Source organism: Galeopterus variegatus, unplaced genomic scaffold, assembly GCF_000696425.1.
Source record: "Galeopterus variegatus unplaced genomic scaffold, G_variegatus-3.0.2 Scaffold2855, whole genome shotgun sequence".
NCBI classification, from domain to species: Eukaryota; Metazoa; Chordata; class Mammalia; order Dermoptera; family Cynocephalidae; genus Galeopterus; species Galeopterus variegatus.
The window spans coordinates 20,099-37,476 of NW_007728966.1; the positions used below are offsets into that span (position 1 = coordinate 20,099).

General features: G+C 50.1%; 1 protein-coding gene across 1 annotated transcript in view; it reads right to left on the reverse strand.

Annotated features, from left to right (window-relative positions):
* Positions 1 to 1,266: 1,266 nt before the first annotated feature.
* The window catches only part of SSBP3 (single stranded DNA binding protein 3), a 161,537-nt gene continuing 145,425 nt past the window's right edge, over positions 1,267 to 17,378 (reverse strand). Inside the window, exons 10-18 of the mRNA XM_008583226.1 lie at positions 15,082 to 15,146; positions 14,321 to 14,369; positions 13,617 to 13,652; positions 13,053 to 13,107; positions 11,644 to 11,714; positions 4,353 to 4,431; positions 4,052 to 4,080; positions 3,858 to 3,959; positions 1,267 to 3,012 (exon numbers count right to left, since the gene is read on the reverse strand). Of these exons, the coding sequence (XP_008581448.1) occupies positions 2,983 to 3,012; positions 3,858 to 3,959; positions 4,052 to 4,080; positions 4,353 to 4,431; positions 11,644 to 11,714; positions 13,053 to 13,107; positions 13,617 to 13,652; positions 14,321 to 14,369; positions 15,082 to 15,146 (516 nt within the window). The 3' untranslated portion in view covers positions 1,267 to 2,982. The remainder of the gene's footprint in view (positions 3,013 to 3,857; positions 3,960 to 4,051; positions 4,081 to 4,352; positions 4,432 to 11,643; positions 11,715 to 13,052; positions 13,108 to 13,616; positions 13,653 to 14,320; positions 14,370 to 15,081; positions 15,147 to 17,378) is intronic.

The window sequence follows — 17,378 nt, forward strand, 5'->3', positions numbered from 1 at the left end:
TAATCACAGCCTGAGTCTCCTCATATGTCCAGTGGGGATGTTTTCCCAATAGTTCAAAGGTGTCTGTGCTGAGGAAAAGCCTAAGAACCACATGGAAGCTTCCAGATCCCAGCTACTCCCCATCACACCCATTTGGATTCTCCACAAATATGAGTAACAGCGTCACCAGTAGCAAGCACATACCGCTCTTACTACGTGCACTGTTCTTGGCACTTCACATGAACTTAGCCTCACAACCCCATGAGGTGGGTAAACCATTACCCATTTTATAGGTGAGAAAACCAAGGACAGAGATATGCACTAACTGGCCTGTGGCCACGAAGCAAGTAGTGGCAAAGGCAAGATCTGAAGATGGAAATTTACAATCTGGTGGTCCTGAGATCTTTGTAAACAAACATGGATTGAGGCCACACTTTGCTCGAGCACTGTGTGTCGTCCCCCCACCCCACCACAGGCCTAGAATGAGGTTCCCAGAACTCCAGGTCAGTAGAAAGCTCTACTTTCTAAACTTCGTGCAAGTCAGCGCCCACCTCCGCCGCCCTCACCCCAGCCCTCAGTATCTCCTGCCTAGATGATGGTTGAGAATGGCTCTCCCACATCCTGTGCAGCCCACCCAATATAGCTTCCAGGATGCAACCAGCCTAAGTTTTCTAAAATTCAAGTCGGACTGCACTACTCTCAAAATCCTTCAAGGGCTCCCCATTGCCTTCCAGAGATTAAAAAACAAAAATCAACCTCCCTGTGGCCCAGCACCTAAGGACCCTCAAAGCAACCCCTGCAGTCCCGAACATACCAAGCAGGCAGGCATGGATGAGGGGTGGCCTTTGGTGTTAGCAAATTCCAGTTCAGGGGAGAGAGCGGGGTGAGGCTGCAGCTCACAGGGCCGTCCTGGCTCCCAACAGAAAACACAGGGCACCAGGAACCTTCTTCTACTTCCAGAAAGATAAAGACATTCTGGCAAACCAAAATGTGTTTGCAAGACAAGAAACTGAAACCAGCTAAAAGCCTTCTAAAACAAGGCCCCCCAAATATTTGGATTGAGAGTGATGTCCTCCCCTCCCAACCCACCTTCCCCAAATGTCACTTTGGCTCTCCACAAAAATGCAGAGTTAACATGCCCAGGAAAAGAAGGCAGACAACTTCAACACAAAACAAAATCTTGCTATGCGCCAGCAACAAAAACTCTGTGCCCAACAAATCACCTTGCATTTTGTAATCAGTATAATAAACTCCAACCCATGTTCACCCAAACATGTCAGGAAGGGCTGCGGAAAAAAGATGTCCCTTTAATAAAACGTTATCAACATATATCGTACACAAACTACAATGTATCATAATTACTTTTTTTTTTCCCTCTCTTAATTCAGAACCAGACTACAAGGTAAGAAAAAACACAGAAACAGCTACAATGTTCCCAATAATCCGCACAAGGTCTTTTTTTCAGGCAGATGATATCTCACATGATATGATATACATGGATTGGGAAGGGGAGGGAATAAAACAAAGACCAGCTACAGGGCTGGGAAGGAAGGAGAAGGGAGTGTCAATGTACAAAGAACTCGGGTGTCTTCAAGGGCGAGACACAGGTTCCCATGGGGGGTGGTGAGGTGAGAGAGGCCACTGGTCACCCCTCCTGGGAGTGGACAGGCTCCGTCGTCGGGTTTGTCGGTTTTTGAAAATAAAAACAGGGTCGGAAACAGTCTGTTTGGTTGTTGCTGTTCTCCCACCCCCACAGCTAATCCAAAGTCTTTCCATCCAGTTCCAAGCATTTACAGCACAATTCCGGTCAACATCCCATCTTTGAAAAAGAAAGACAAATCAGGAGAAAAAACAAAAGAAAACCAAACTCCAGCCCACCCTGCCTGTGCACACGACGACGACGCGAGGATCGCGGGACCAGAACGTGGAGGTCACGGTTTCCATGTCCCAGGTCATAGCCATCCCGTCGGTGGCAGCCTCTCCTACTCGGGTCCGGGCCACCACCCAGCAGGCAGGATTCTCGCTGGGAAGACTGGGGTGGGGGCTGAGCAGGGGCTGGAGAGCCAGGACGGGGAGAGAGATCCGGAAGAGAGAGAAGAGGAAGAGGCAGTCCTGGGAACACGGTGCACGCCACCAGGTCACAGCGAAGCCTCGGCTGTGGCGGAATCCTGAAAGGGGGTTGGGCAGTCTCGTCCCTCCGACCACATGATGGGGGAAGGTGGGCTCTGGGGTCCCGGGTGCTGCTGCTGTTGTCACCTTGTCTGGGAGCAAAACAGGTTCCCACCCCTCCCCTGCGCGTTGCCCAAAGCAAAACCCAAGTGGAAATGGGTGACTTCGTTTTTCTTTCCAAAAAAGGCTTTGTGAAAGAAACCACTGGTTGTAAACTGTCCAGTTTATTATTATTTTTAGATGGCTACAAAGACAGTGTGAGACTTCACACCTCGACTAGCTTTCCTGGTGGAAGGGTTTGGGTACAGACAGACAGCAGGGCTTGTGGGTTTTTGTTTGTTTTTTGCCTTTTTTCTTTTTCTTTTGTTTAAAGAAGAAAGCAAAGAGATTGACTGGGGCAGGGTGGGGGAGGGCTTGCTAGAAGCTTCCATTAAAAAAAATCCCCCCCCCCAAAAAAAACCCCTGAAAACAAATAAAAAAGAAATCCCAACAACGGTAAAACCCCAAACAAAAAACAACAAATAGGTGTCATGTACAGAAAAGGTCCTTTCGGGAAAGGGGAACGGGTGGGAATTTTCTGGTCATTGACTTGAAATATATTTTTATTTTTGAGTTTTGTCCTTCATGTTTTACGGAATAAAAAGTTCAGCCTTTTTATTGCATCAAACTAAAATTGGGAAAGGTGGGGGGACTGGGAGGGGAGGTTGGGGGTAGAGGGGGAGCGGGGAGATGCCCTCCCCCAGCTCCTGGATAATGACCCCTCACTTCTTCTTGCATAATTTCTGGCGTCTTCTGCCTGCAATGCCGGCTCTCTCAGCATCTTGGAGAAGGGGGTCACACGCTCATCGTCATGCTTGGAGAATACTGGAAGGGGAGAGGCAGACAAGGGGGAGGCCGTGAGGGCTGGGCTGCGGGGAGGCAGCGGACACACCACGGCGCCACCAGCTCTGTGAAGGTCTCACTGCACACAGATGAGCAGGGTCAGGCTGGGGTGCGGCTGGGCTGGGGTGTGTGTGATGGCACTGGGTGGGCAAGAGCTGGCAGCGCCACGACAAGGGCAGGGAGGTGGGAGCTAAGCCACCTCTCAGCCGCAGCCCGAGTCCCTCCCTCAGGAGCCGTGGCAGCCAGAGGAGCCTCCCTCTGCCTCGTCTGCTCTCTGAAGCAGCCCTTCTTTCTAGCCCAAGGAAGCGGCACAAACAGCTTTCCTGGAGCCACAAGACCACAGGGAACTGGGGTCTTAGGAGCCTGAGCACAGCCAGGGTGCCCTGAGGGTGGGGGCCAGTCTGGGGTACTCAGAAGCCACTTAACCACAGCTCTGTTTCTTCATTCGAGATTGCACACAGAAGCCCCTACAGAAAAGCAGCCAGCCAGCCCCTCTGTGTTGAGACCCCTGGAATCATCGGTTGCATAAACCTTCCTCCTCAGGACAGATGGAAATGGACCCCCAGGGACAACACTGTCCCGACTCTCTCTGCCCAGGGCTTTTCCAGTCATATCTGCTTCATTTGTGCCAGAGGCATCTGGCTGGCATGGAGCCACCAGCAGGAAGACTTGGGGCAGTGGTCGGGGCTCTGCATTTGGTGTGGGGGAAAAGAATGAGGTGAAGCCCACAACGTGGCTGCTGGGCCACCAGCTCAGTGGCCGCGGTGCCCCACTCCCCAGGGCATGAGGATCCAGGGATGCGGAGTGAGCAGGGGTTGGGGGCTTACGTTGTCGTTCTGGAAGGAGTGGAGGAAGTTCCCGCCTAGCTCGCCGTCGTCTCGAGGGGTGCCTGGAGGGTTGCTAATGCCACTTATGTTGTTAGGAGAATTCTGCAGAAAGAGGAGAGGAGGTGAGCTTCGTGTCCCCAACAACCTGCCCGCATGATGGGTGTGTCAGGAGGAGACACCGAGCACACACTCACTTTTGGGAGTCCATCTATGTCGCCTGACCCTGGAAGGGAAAAAGAATCCCATTCAGTTTCTTGCTCACTCTCCTGTGAAGGGTCTCCAGTGTCACAGGAGGACCCCTGCCTCCAGGCCCTTCCACCCGAATCCCACACTATTCTGTGCAGAAACTTCTGTCTGGGCAGTGTCCTTCTCTTGGGATCTTCCTGTGTGCCAAGCTGTGGCCAGGGCTGGTTCCAGGCCTAGCTGAGCCAAGAGCTGAGGCACAGAAGGCTGCCAGGCAGGGCTGGGCATGACTAGGGAGAGGCGCTGGCTTACCTAACGATCCGTTCATGTGGTGTGGCTCCATGCCGCCCATACCTCCCATCGGGCCATCCGAGCCAGGACCCATCGGGAACTGAGGGAGAAGCACAGGGCAGGGTGGCTCAGTGGGCCCCAGGCCCTCTGCACCCCTCACGGGCTCCCTCGCCCAGGGAGTCAGCCAGCAAAGCTCACCAAGCACCTCTGAGGCCCGAGGCCCCGGACTACAGCTGCACAGAGCCCTGCCTGCAGGAGCTTCCATTCTGGTGGGCTCGTCTCACACACACTCGGACACTTACCGCCTGGGAGGCTGAGTTGGAGGGCAGAGATGCTCATCCTTACACACCAGGTGAGGAAACAGAGCCAGAGAGGGAGGGGACTGGCCCATGGCCACTGAGCTCCACACAGAGGCAGCTCTCAAGCCTCCCGGATCCTGTTGCAGGGCTCTTCCCATACCAGGGGTGGGGTGTGGGGCTCACCACAGCCTCATGCAGAGGGTGTCTGACCATGCCAGGCAGGAACCAAAAATATCAGTGCTTTTCATGCCCATTTTACAGATGAGGAAACTTTAGCACAGAGTGGAAAATTCTGGCTTGAGGTCTCTCAGCTTGGAGATGAAGGGACTGGGACTGGAACCTGGCAGCTGGGCCCAGAGCCCTCACGTTAGCCTCCTCCAAGCTCTTCCTTAGAAATGAAGAAGCTTCTTGGGAGTGGGCAGTGAGAACAGACTGGGCTGCTGAGCCACAGGGGCAAGGGGAGCGAGGGTTCTGGCCAACAGGATGGCATCACACCTTGGGGCTGCGGTGGCTGGTGGAGGGAGGTCACTAATGAGGCTCCCACAAAGAACTGAGGGTGCAGGCAGGTCAGAGGCTCAGAGATGGAACTGATTCTACTCCATCCTCAGCACTGTCTGGAACTATCAAACTCATCTCAGAAAGGAAGCAATCGAAGGCCAGAAAGGTCACATTTTATGGCCACAAGTCACAAGGCCAGGGAGGGAGCCCAGTCTGGAAAGCCAAGGTCCTGTGATGCAGACCGGATGTTGGGTGGCAAGGGGTGGAGGTGGTGGAATGGAGAGTGTTTGGCACCTGGCCCGGGCGCTGAGGACAGAGCTGAGTCACACCTAAGCCTCAGCCTGAAGGAGCTCACAGATACCCGACTACCTCACAGGTCAGTGGTGCCAAGTTCCAAAGACAGCTATAGACAAAGCATGGCTGCAGCTTCAGACAGAGCAAGGGAAATCAGAACAGGCTGCCCAGAGGAGGAGGCAGAGCATCAGTGTAACTGAGGGGTAGAATCTGGGTAGGCAGAGAAGTCACGGAAGTCATTCCAGGCAGGAGTCCTGCATCAGCAGAAAGCTACCTTGCAGGTGGCAGCAGGGAGTGACAGAAGAGGAACACTTACGTAGGGAGTAAGGCCCAGAGCAGTCTGCGGGGCAAGGCTGGGGCCTGAGCTACTTTCCCATGCCGCCCGCCCCACACTGCGGTGAGGTATCCTTGTCTCCCCAGTGGCCCCCCAAGGCAGTTCACAAGCTTTGGAGCACATTTTGCCATCTGGCAAGAAATTTCATGCTTATTGACCCAAGGGTGACCAACGTTTCAGGGAGCCAACCCAGGACACAGCCATATCAGACCAAAAAGAAGTTCCAAAACATGATAATGTAATATATAATCATGCACATGTTATTACTTTAACATAAATATGTCATTACTTTAACAAGATATATACGAAAACAGGTATTTATTGGAAATTACATATTATTGTGTATTTTTTGTATATTATTTTAATAGCTTGAGATCTAATTCACATACCATACAACTGGCCCATTTAAAATGTACAATTAAGTGGTTCTTAGTATCTTTATAGGGTTGTACAACCATTACTACAATTTTAGAACATTCCCACCACCTCAAAAAGAGATCCTGTACCCATTAACAGTCTCTCTCCAGAACCCCTCCAACTCCCAGACCCAGGCGCTCATTAATCTGTTTTGTCTCTATGGATTTGCCTATTCTGGACATTTCATACAAATGGAATCATGTGATCTTTCATGGCTGGCTTCTTTCACGTAGCCTGTTTTCAAGGTTCATCCATGTTGCTGCATCAATCAGTACTTTACTCCTTCATATGGGCAAAAATTAGTCCACTGTATGGATATACCACATTTTCTTTATCCATTCAACAGTTGGTGGGACATTCAGGCTATTTCCACTTTTTGGTTACTACGACTAATGCTACTACGGACATTAATGATCACATTTTTGTGTGGGCACATATGTTTTCATTTCTCTTGGATAGATGCCTAGAAGTGGAATTGCTGGGTCAACCAGTAACTCTATGTTTAACCTTTCGAGGTAATGCCAGACTATTTTCCAAAGCAGCTGCACCATTTTACATTCCCACCAGCAGTGTACGAGGGCTCCATCTTCCCACGTTCTCACCAACACCAGTCGTTATCTGTCTTTACGACTATGGCCACCCTAATGGGAGTGGAGTGGAGTGGCATCGCATTGTGGCTTTGATGTGCACTTCCTAATGACTGATGCTGAACCTCTCTTCATGCTTATTGGCTATCATCTTGGGAGAAATGTCTATTCAGGTCCTTGTCCCATTTTTTAATTGGGTTGTACTTTTATTATTGAGTTGTGAGACTTTTTTATGTTTTTGTTTCAAGTACCTTATCTGATATGATTTGCAATTATTTTCTCTATTCTGTGGGTTGTTTTACTTTCCCGTGAAGTCCAACTTATCTACTCTCTTCTGTTGTTGCTTGTGCTTTTGGTGCTGTATCTAAGGCTTTGCTTAACGTGGGTCATGAAGATTTACTCCTATGTTTTCTTCTGAGTGTTTTATAGTTTTAGCCCTGACATTTTAGGTCTATGAATGAGTTGACTTTTGTGCGCTGGTGTAAGGAAGTAGCCCAACCTCATTCGTTTGCATGTGGACATCCAGTTTTTGCAGCACCGTTTATTTTTTTTGTATTGTTTACTTTTCTGATACGTAAGTGCTATTTAAAATAAAACAATAGGACTAGTTAACAGTGGCAATTAGTAGGAGGACTAGTTAATTAAATTATATATGTGAGAAAAATACAGGCTTTTTGTCATGTTTCTGTCCTCTGATACAGTAATTTAATTTTTAAAAAACTCTTTATTGGAGGCCTGGCCTGTGGCTCACTTGGGAGAGTGTGGTGCTGACACCACCAAGTCAAGGGTTAAGATCTCTGTACAGGTCATCTTTAAAAACCAAAAACAAAAAACTCTTTATTGGATATTTAAATTTTGTAGGATTTAATACTGTGTATTAAGATACATAAATGCAAGATTTAAGAAAAATGGAACACAAATACAATAGGATGAATTAAACAAATATTGCCTATGTTTTAAAAATAACAATGACATGTTTCTTTCTACCCCATGATACGGTGGGATATTTTTGCTATGCTTCCTTATCCAGTGTTACTTCTTTGGTATGCCTACAGCCTTTAGGACATCTTTTTTTCTTTTTTCTTTTTTTTGATGCAGTGATAAAATTGAACGTAGTCAAACGTGGAATTCACTTGACTTGCCACTCTGCATTTAGCAAGCCCATGTAACACTGATTCCTGGTGTCACTCCAACATGATAACACCAAAGTAAATATCCTCTCCACATAACGTTTGCACATGGAGTATTTAGGATTTTACTTATTAGCACAGGTTTTCAGACTTGCAGGAATTCATTTCCAGCTCTCCAAAGCTGTCCGCCCACTCTGTGTCTGCAGAATGGCTTTAGTGGACCAGCTGCTTGTCAATCAGGACTTCTGCATTATAAATTCATCAGATGGGCTCTGTCTATGATGCCCATCATTTTTAAACACTCTAAAGCACACCAGATGTTAAACCTCTCAGAAAAAATGGTTTTAAAAGCACGGGGGTAATTTGAACTTGTGAGGTTGAAGGTGGATTCCATCTAAGTTACAGTTTTGTTTTTAAAAAGATGATGGGTAAGGTGATCTTAACCCTTGACTTGGTGTTGTCAGCACCACACTCTCCCAAGTGAGCCAACCGCCCATCCCTATATGGGATCTGAACCCGTGGCCTTGGTGTTATCAGCACCACACTCTCCTGAGTGAGCCACAGGCTGGCCCCTAAGTTACAGTTTTAATGAAAGAATTGAGAAAGTCCTGTTTCACTTGGCTGCCCTTTCTGGTGACAGTTTTTGAGTTCTCAAGTAGTGTCACTTCCAAAATATGACTCAGTATTTCTGCTGTATGAGCTTCTGTTGCCAGCTCCATGGCCCCCACAATGCAGGTATGGTGGGCTCCTTTCTCTCTAGGCTTCTCATGGCCTCTTTAAAGATAAAACAGTTTTGGAGGAACAGCATACACACTTTACTGTAATTCCTTTTTCCATTCTCATCTTAACGTATTTCCGAATTAGAGAAGGACATCCTTTGTGTCTTACACTTTAAAGAAAATCAGTTTTCGCAGCAGGCTAACATCTTATCTTAACATTTTTTCTACGGCCAGCAACAGTGACAGGCATCTTGTGGGCACTTGTCTGAGGAATTCTCCATTTCTATAAAGTCAACAACCTCAGTAAATGCTTCTGCACATTTTGAGGAAATTGAAAAGTGATCAAAAACTTTCCTTATGAAAGCTGATCTCACAGGTGGGCAAATCACACCTCTTGGTGGCAGTGTAGGGTACAAGGTGTGCAGGACGTTTAGCAGGTAAGATATTTTCATTTTCATTGGTAAGAAGCTTACAGACGAAATAAAATTTGCCCAAATTAACTGGGTACTATCTGTGAAAAAGGCAGATATGTGAGCAAAGGCTGGTCTGTAGGAGGACAAGAAAACAATAATCTTTTATGTTTTCTGCAGTTTCATTAAAATTTCACAGAGGTAAAGATGATGATTTGAAATTCTAGTTTTCCAATCAATGTACCTAAGAGGTAGTGCGAACTTGTTTTTACTGCCATGACATGAGGCATCACTTGACATACTGTAGAAAACACAACTGTTGGTAGGATCAGACAGAATCAGCTCTACCAGAAGGGTTCGGATCCCCATAACGGCAGCGCTGCCGTCCCTTCCTTTTTCCTGTACCTGTTTGGAAGTTACACATCTTATTTTTATTTCTTTTGTGGTTTCCCTGGCTTTCCCCCTGCCCCCGCCACCTTATTTTTACTGTGGTAAAATGCACTTAACATAAAATTTACCATCTTACCCATTTTTTTTGCAACTGGCCGGTAAGAGGATCTGAACCCTTGACCTTGCTGTTACCAGCACCATGCTCTCCCAAGTGAGCTGACCAGCCACCCCCCTTACACATCTTTTATCAAAGTTTCCTTCCCTTTTGTTCACACAGAGGACTTTTAGCTGTGACCTCCCAGTCAGTAAATGTAACCTTCTCGGCTTATGGCGCAGTCAAGGGAATGAGATGATAATGGTGCTCATTTGAGGGTATGCCCAAGCTAGTTCTGTGACCGCTAGTTTTCACTGAGCACTGGTGTCTCTTTGGAGGATGAAATAAAAAGTTTTGATTTAGAAAAATGTGCCTGTGTCTTCCCAGACTCAGAGATTCTACCTCCAATGCGCTTCCACATCTCCTTCTCTGCCAGGCCTAATTCCAAATTCTTTCCTGCAAACTGTGCAATAGATTCTGTTTTGGTTCTTTACCTCCCTAGTCTGGTTGTGGCTGTCGTTCCCTCTGTCGTTAAAAGACATGGTCGCTGAGCCTTTTTTCTTGGTGGTGTCTGGGTCATGCTGGTGCTGGCACCGTCATCGTTCTCATAATTCCAACTCTTAGAAAATATAGTTATGGCATCCACAATGCCAAAAATGAAACCAGCTCTATCTCGACACAGCAGTGAACACAAAGGTGAACTCTGCTGGTGGCCATGATGCTGTGCCCTGGGGTCGCAGCCCTCGAGTGGCAGCACAGGTGACCCACCAATCCATCGTGAAGAACCACAAGTCACAATGCCAGCATCCGTGGGAGGCAGATCATCTATGCTATTTCCATTTGACACTAAAAACAGTGTTCTCTATCCCTGACTTGTGGGCCTCTGTATGAGCTTCATACTTTTCCACCCAACCTTCTGCAATCATTGCCAAAACCCAAAACTTTCTTATCCAGGGTTTCTCAGGATGAAGGGCTTTTACTGCTAAACCTTGGATGGTCGGTCACCCTAGTGAAAAGGGAGTAATGAGGCTGGAGTGGTGGGAGGTGCTGGCTGCCCAAGAGAGGAGGGAGAGGGGCAGCAGGACAGACCGCAGCAGGTGTGGCACATGACCCTGGTTAACAGGCCAGGGATCCTCACCTCAGAGGGCTGGTAGGGGGAGCGGGACATATGAATTAAATGTGTCCTCAGCCTGGGGCAGCTCACACTCGGGGTTTAACATAGAACTGAGCCAACAAAACTGAATAGAGTGCCCCAAGGGCCCCATTCACCCTCAACCAGGCCAAAGGGGCTCTGAGCCCACCCTCTGGCTCTGCAGTCCACAGACCTCCTTTTCAGACCATGAGCTCCCTGAGTGGCTAGGCTGGACCGATTCACCTCCCCACCTGCATGGAAGAGGGAGGAGATGAATTGGTGTGGAAAGGTCATCTGTGGAGGTGAATCAGACCCGGCCCCATCCTTGGGGAGCTCCCAGCTGGGTGAGGGAGGCAGGCTACCACTGCATAGTCAAGCCCCATCCAACGGGCTTGGGGAACACAGAGGGAACGTGGGTGAGCAGGAATCAGAACAGGTGCAATCTGAGCTGCACCATCACTCAAGGATTGAAACTCTGGGAGGCAAAGGAGAGAGGGAATGGTTTCTAGACGAGGGTATGGCTCGAGCAGAGGCAACGAGGCTGCCAGGCACAGGAATCACAGAGCTCACAGCAGCCGCACAGGGAAGGCAGGTCCCCAAATGAGCCGCACGATCCTGCTGTGGTCTCCACCCTCAGCTCCAAGGCCATGGAAACAGGGCCGAGAGGGTGAGGGATCGCTGGCATGGCACAGCCAGTCAGTCGAGTGGGGACCAGGTGGACCCCATCTGCAACCTGGTGCTTTTCCTGTCAGCACCCCACACAGTGGCCTGTCCCAGAGGCAGGGCCCTGTGCCCTCACTCTAACCAGAGCCCCTTCCTTCTCACCCCTGCCAGCTACATAACGGGAACCAAGTTGCCCAAGAGTTAATCACTTTCCTGACGGTTTATTTTATTCATCTTTGGTAACAAATGGCTGAAATCAATTAAACTTGCTTTCCCCTCAGCTGATGAAGTTAATTATGATTTGTTATGGTGTCTGATATGTAAATTATTAGAAAGCAGACTTACGTTGGACCGGCTGCCTCCAGGCGGCACCGGATTAATCATTGTGTAGATGTTGTCACTGGAATTTGTTGAATCTGTAGAACAGTGGAAACCCGCAAGTCGGGGTGATTAATTCATTTCTTAATTAAAACAAACTCGTGGCACTTGAACTCATTCTTTTGTATTTTATCACCTAAAATTTCCTCTAAGTACCACCATTTTCTGGCTAATTTGTATTTAATGAAGATTCACAAAGTTTTTAATCATAGAAAATTCAACTGTGAAAACCACTCAACCCCGGCAGTGTGGACATGACACAGGGGATTACAGGTTCAAATTCTCATCTCCCCACCCCAAACCAAACCTGGTCCCCAGATACTGTTTGGGACAATGTGAGGGCAGCAAGACCACCCCCTAGGCTCTCCCCACGACAATCCCATCCAGCAGTTTTAATCAAATTGGGAAAAGGGAAATGCCACAAATGACCAGGGGCCACCCTGCCAAGCTGATGGGGCAGGAGGGAGAGGCAGGGCTGGGGCTGAAGACACATTAGCATATGGAGTGGGTTAATGTGACCCAGTCTGAATGTAGGTCATGCAGCTCATCAAAATGCAGCAGCAGAAAGAGGGAGCCTGCAAGGGAGCCGGTGTGGGAGCGGAACATCGTGGCCGCCGGCAGCTCCACCCCTGCAGCTGAGCAGCCTCCCTGGTACAGGGAACTGAGGATGGGGTGGGGGAGGGTCCCCGCCATCTCCCCAATTAGCCAAAAAAGTCTCCTTAGGAAATCAGCTAATGTTCCTTTCAAGAGCAGGCACCATATTTCTCAGGCAGAAATCCAACTAGCTCTCACTTTTTATTTTTGGGGTGGTAAGGATTGTATGTTGGATTCTTCTAGCTGGCTAGTATCTATTCTTAGCTGGGAAAGAAACATAATTGTGATGCTGTGTGTGTGTGCATGTGTGCATATGCCCACGTGTGTGCACACGTGCCCTCTTCTGATTAAAGAAAAAGGGAGAAGAGACCTTCTACCTAGAGGACCAGAAGCCAAGACCTATGGAAACTCTGGTCCTAAGATGCCAGAACCCAAAAGCCCATTTGCAAGTCATCTAGGAAAATGCCCACCCAGGACAGAGTTCTCCCTAACAAGAGGGAACCAAGAACAATAAGACCCCTCGTCCCACACCTCCTTGCTCAGCCCTGCCCTTTACAAACCAGTGCCTGAGAACCAGAAGATGAGTGGTCTGAGGCCACAGGCGAGGGGGTCAGTGGCATTGGAAGCCTCCTGCCCCCTAAATTCCTGGATGCCACAATGCTCAGTGGAGAATGTGCTACTGCAGAAGGAGTGGTGGGAAGCTTTGGCTTTGCACCCAGGCCCTCCAGGATTCCCCAGAAACTACATTCCCCATCGGATGCACTGTCCCTGAGCTCTCTTACCTGCAGGACTAGGCATGATGGGTGTTCCGGGGGGGCCACCACCACCAGGGGGTCCCTGGGGATGAGAGAAAAACTGGTATCAGTCACCCACTGTGATGACTCACATGGGAAGAGGCCACCACCACACCCTCTCCTAGTCAGCAGCAGCTATTCACCCGGGGCCCATGTCAGTGTCCCAGGGTTCTCTGAGAGATTCAATGTTTAAGCTTGAGGAGAATTGGACTCAGAGCCCACCTTCCTTTCTTCGAACCAAGAGGCACCTGAGGATGTGCACATGTGTGCTCACTCCATGCCGACTGGTACAAGCCAGAGTCCTGGGTGGAAGCTGACCAGCCCACGGGTCAGCTCCCCAGATGGAGATCCCACTCAGGTCTTGCTGGGGATTTCTGGGCCACCCCAGACCTGTATAGATGCCTGAATATTGACAGCAAGGTCTAGCAGTTTGGAACCTGTTGCTCACAATGTGTTTGAAAAGGGAAAGAGACAGGGACCACCAAGCAGTTCTCTTGCACACTCATTCAGTCACACGTGGCTAGACATGTGATGCCCCAAACCCACACTTACCACATAGGTACCGGGTGATGAGGAGGAGTATGGAATCTAGAAACAAGATGTGGGGGAGTCACATGTCAGAGTCACTTCCTCCGATAGGCAGTGCCCCTCAGCTTCAAAATCCACTTAGGGACACAACCTTGCTCTTCACAGGAAAGGCTCTGGGGCCCAGTGTGTCAGTTGTCTGATTAGTTTCCCTAGGAGGACTAGGGATGTCAGCAAAGTCCAGTTCTCCCTGCTACAGTGAGTGATCCTGAGAGCCTGGTCATCTATTCACCAGTCTTGGGAGGGAGCTACAGGGTCAAGGGGCATAGGAGACCCTCCAGTTTGGGAGGGAAGGAAAAACAGGGCTTCACCCCACCCCTCTGACCTTCTCCCTGGACTGTCTGCACTGAACCCCTTACCCACTCCTTCCTCTGAATGTTGGAAGCAGCCCTGCCACAGAGGAGGAGATAGACGGAAGCCTCTACTCTGAACAGTGCCTCTGAAACCAGCTTCTCAGCCTAGACCTTATAGCTTCTGTAGCAGTGGGCTGGGCAGGGCAGAAGCCAGCATGTGATGACCCCAGCGTGTGACTCCCAGGCCTCCTCCACACACAGCCTTCTTCTTGCGGGCATCAGGTGGGGTCCTGCTGCATTCCCCCACCCCATGACACCTCCACCTGCACCTAGAGGCCTTTTCCTGACAACCACCATCCACCTGACCTGGGTACTCACTGAGTTAGCACTGTTAGGATTGGGCCAGGGTCTGCCAGCTCCCGGGCCCCTGAGAGAGGGAGAGAGAGAGAGAGAGAGATAGACAATGAAACAGGCACTATAAACTCCAAGGTCACAGCTGGCAGGCGCAGAACGAGAGGGCTAAAATCAGGGCCAGGAAGTCCTTCTCCCAGTCCTAGGGTCTTGGAGGCCATCTAGTTTTGGGGTAGCAACGGTTAGTTCTGTGGGTGGAAATCTATGAACTCCTTTAAATTATACATAAGATATATAACATTTATAAAATTATAAACAAAGTATATAAAATTCCATCTGTATGTGCATTTTCCTAGGACGGGAGTCCACAGATTCTCACAAAGGATTATCACTAAAGCACTAGAGAACAGTGGCTAATTATACTGGGGTTTTCAAATCTCGTCTCTGCCACTGAAAGCTGTAGGAGCCTGGGCAAGTTACTTCACCTCTCTGTGCCTCAGTGACCTCATCCGTAAATGGGGGATAATAATAACTGTCTCATAGGGTTATCATGAGGATTAAGGGAGCTAGCCCAGGGAGCATGCCCAGAACTGTGCCTGGCACACATAAGCACTATTGGAGGCTCAGCTCTCATCACCGGGATCATCGACGACCTCATTCTACTGATGAGGACACCAAGGTCCAGAGAGGTACCAGCAATGACTCGTATTGCGAGTCTTCCAGGGTGCCAGCAGAGGGCGGGGAAAGCCACGGGCTCTGAGCCCCAGGCTGGGTCGTTTTCGCCTTACATGTTAATCCCGGGCATGGCGGGGCCGAGGGAGTTGGGTGGTGGTCTCATGCCGCTGCCGTAATTCTGCAACGATAACCAAGGGTCAGTCTATGAGAAGGAGAAGGGAACCGGAGGGAGAGGAGGGGGGGGAGAAACAGACAGAACATAAGCAAGAGGGTTAGTCTGTGAAAAGGATCTGATGAGAAAAAACATTCTTTCAAAAAAGGCGGGGGAGGGTGGGAACCACGCAGTGGGGACCACAATGACACAAGCCAACACAGAGGGGCAGTCACAACAATCAATGCACTTGCAGGGACTTCGAGATGATCTTCTCACAAGCGTGGATGTCAAGCAAGCTGCACACAGCTCTGGGCCCCACAATGCTAGTCTACACCTTCCCCACGGATCTCAGGCAGGGAAGAGGGAATGGACTCAGTCGTGGGACCCAACAGGTGAACAGGAGCCGCATGGGAACCGAGGGAGAAGACGCTGCTGGGAGCAGAGAGGCCGGGGGCAGCTGAGTGTGCAGGGGAGGAAATGCTCCTGAAGGCCTGCCCTGTGGTGGGCCCAGGCCCGGTATGTAGAGATGCCCCACCCTGCCCCAGTCCTGGTTGACCCCCACCCCACCCACAGGTCAGCACGGGGGACCCTCAGCAGGCATGTTGCTAGAGAAACAGGAGAAGACTCCAGCTCTACACTCAGGGGATCACTATTCTGTTTGAGAAGAGTACACAGAACTCAGAAACTCTGTGAGTCCAGATTCAGCTCAGTACGACTCACTGAGGCAGAGTGGGGTGGGTCACAGTGCACCCCGGGCCTCTTGCACTGTTCATCTCCTGTCACAACCAAGCCGATGCTGCCCCCCGACTCTGCTCTCTGAGTGCTGTTTTCTCTGCAGGAATAAGTGCCTTGCCCCCTTTCTCTACTTGGAGAGCTCCTATGTGTCCTCCAATGCCCTCCTCCAGCAGCAGCTCCTCTATGAAGCCTTCCCTGCTCCACCCCTTGGGGTTGACGGCTCTTCCTAGTTACTCCCATAACACCTCAAAACCTCCCCCATCACACTGGGTTATGATCATGGCCACACGTCTGTCTTCCATCTCTCTCACTGGACTCCGAGTGCCTTCTGAAGGTGGGGACTGTGTCCTAACAACCACACCCCTGCCCCCTTCACTCCATGCACCTCCTGGCACAGACTGGGGGCTCAATAAGCCAACCTTGAAGCAATCCATGAAGGAGGGAAGGAGTGACCGAAAGTAACAGGAAACCGGCTGCAGCTGAAGCTCTGTCCTTATAGGGGAACCTGAAGGAAGTAGGCTGGTGGAGCTCTGATGGCAAAGGAACAGCCTGCATTAGCTGCCCCTTACTGAGCACATAATATGCTCTGCATGCAGTCTCTGGTCTGATCCTTAGAACAACTCCAGGAGACTGTATTGTTCCTATTTTATGGAAGAGATTGAGGGTCTGAGGGAGAAAGGTTTACCAAAAGTCAGTCAGCAAATGGCACAGCTGGGGCTTAAACCTGGATCTGCAGGCCCTGAGAGTCTGCACTTTTAGCCACACATCTGGTGAGAGACAGTGGGAAGGAGACTGAACAGGATTGAGACCTGGAGCTGACCAACTCAGAGCCAACATCAGGCCTATGATGGGTTCTCATGAAGGGACCATCTCCCAGATCTCATCACCTTGGGGCCACCTGCTCTGCTTGGTCACCCACAGAGGGGTCTGGAGTCTAGAAGAATGCCCAGACAGGATTGTAACCAGTGACAGGAGCAACCCCAGGCTGGCTAGCCAAGAGCAAGGCCTGAAGTCTGACAGGGACGGGGACAGGGGGGCAGGCTGCGCAGAACCCTCCAGCCGCCAGCACTTGCAAGCCTTGCATCGCCCTGTGCCTACCCAGGGCTGAGCCTGCAGACCAGGAAGAGACGTGCACTGGCTCCCAGCAAACAGCAGCAGTCCTGGGGACATGTGCCAGGGCCAGGCCTGCTTCACAAACAGACAACACAGGTGGCAAGCAGAGCCCAAGATGGGAAGTCAGAGCATGGGAGAGCTGCTGACTTTGGGCAAACTACACAAATAATGACAATGCTTACTCCAAACCAGGCTGTGCTGCATGCTCACTGTGTATCACCTACAACACCGGCATTATCCCCAGTTCAGAGACTAAAAACGATGGTGCAGAAGTAGAGCAATGGCCGCTCTGTACAGCTGTGCACGGCTGAGCCCACAGCCTGGCCCTGGCTTGAGAGCCACACCCTCTCTGCTGTGCTGCCTTGTCTGCAAAATGGGGGCAAGGAGCCCCACATGCTTCCCACTGTC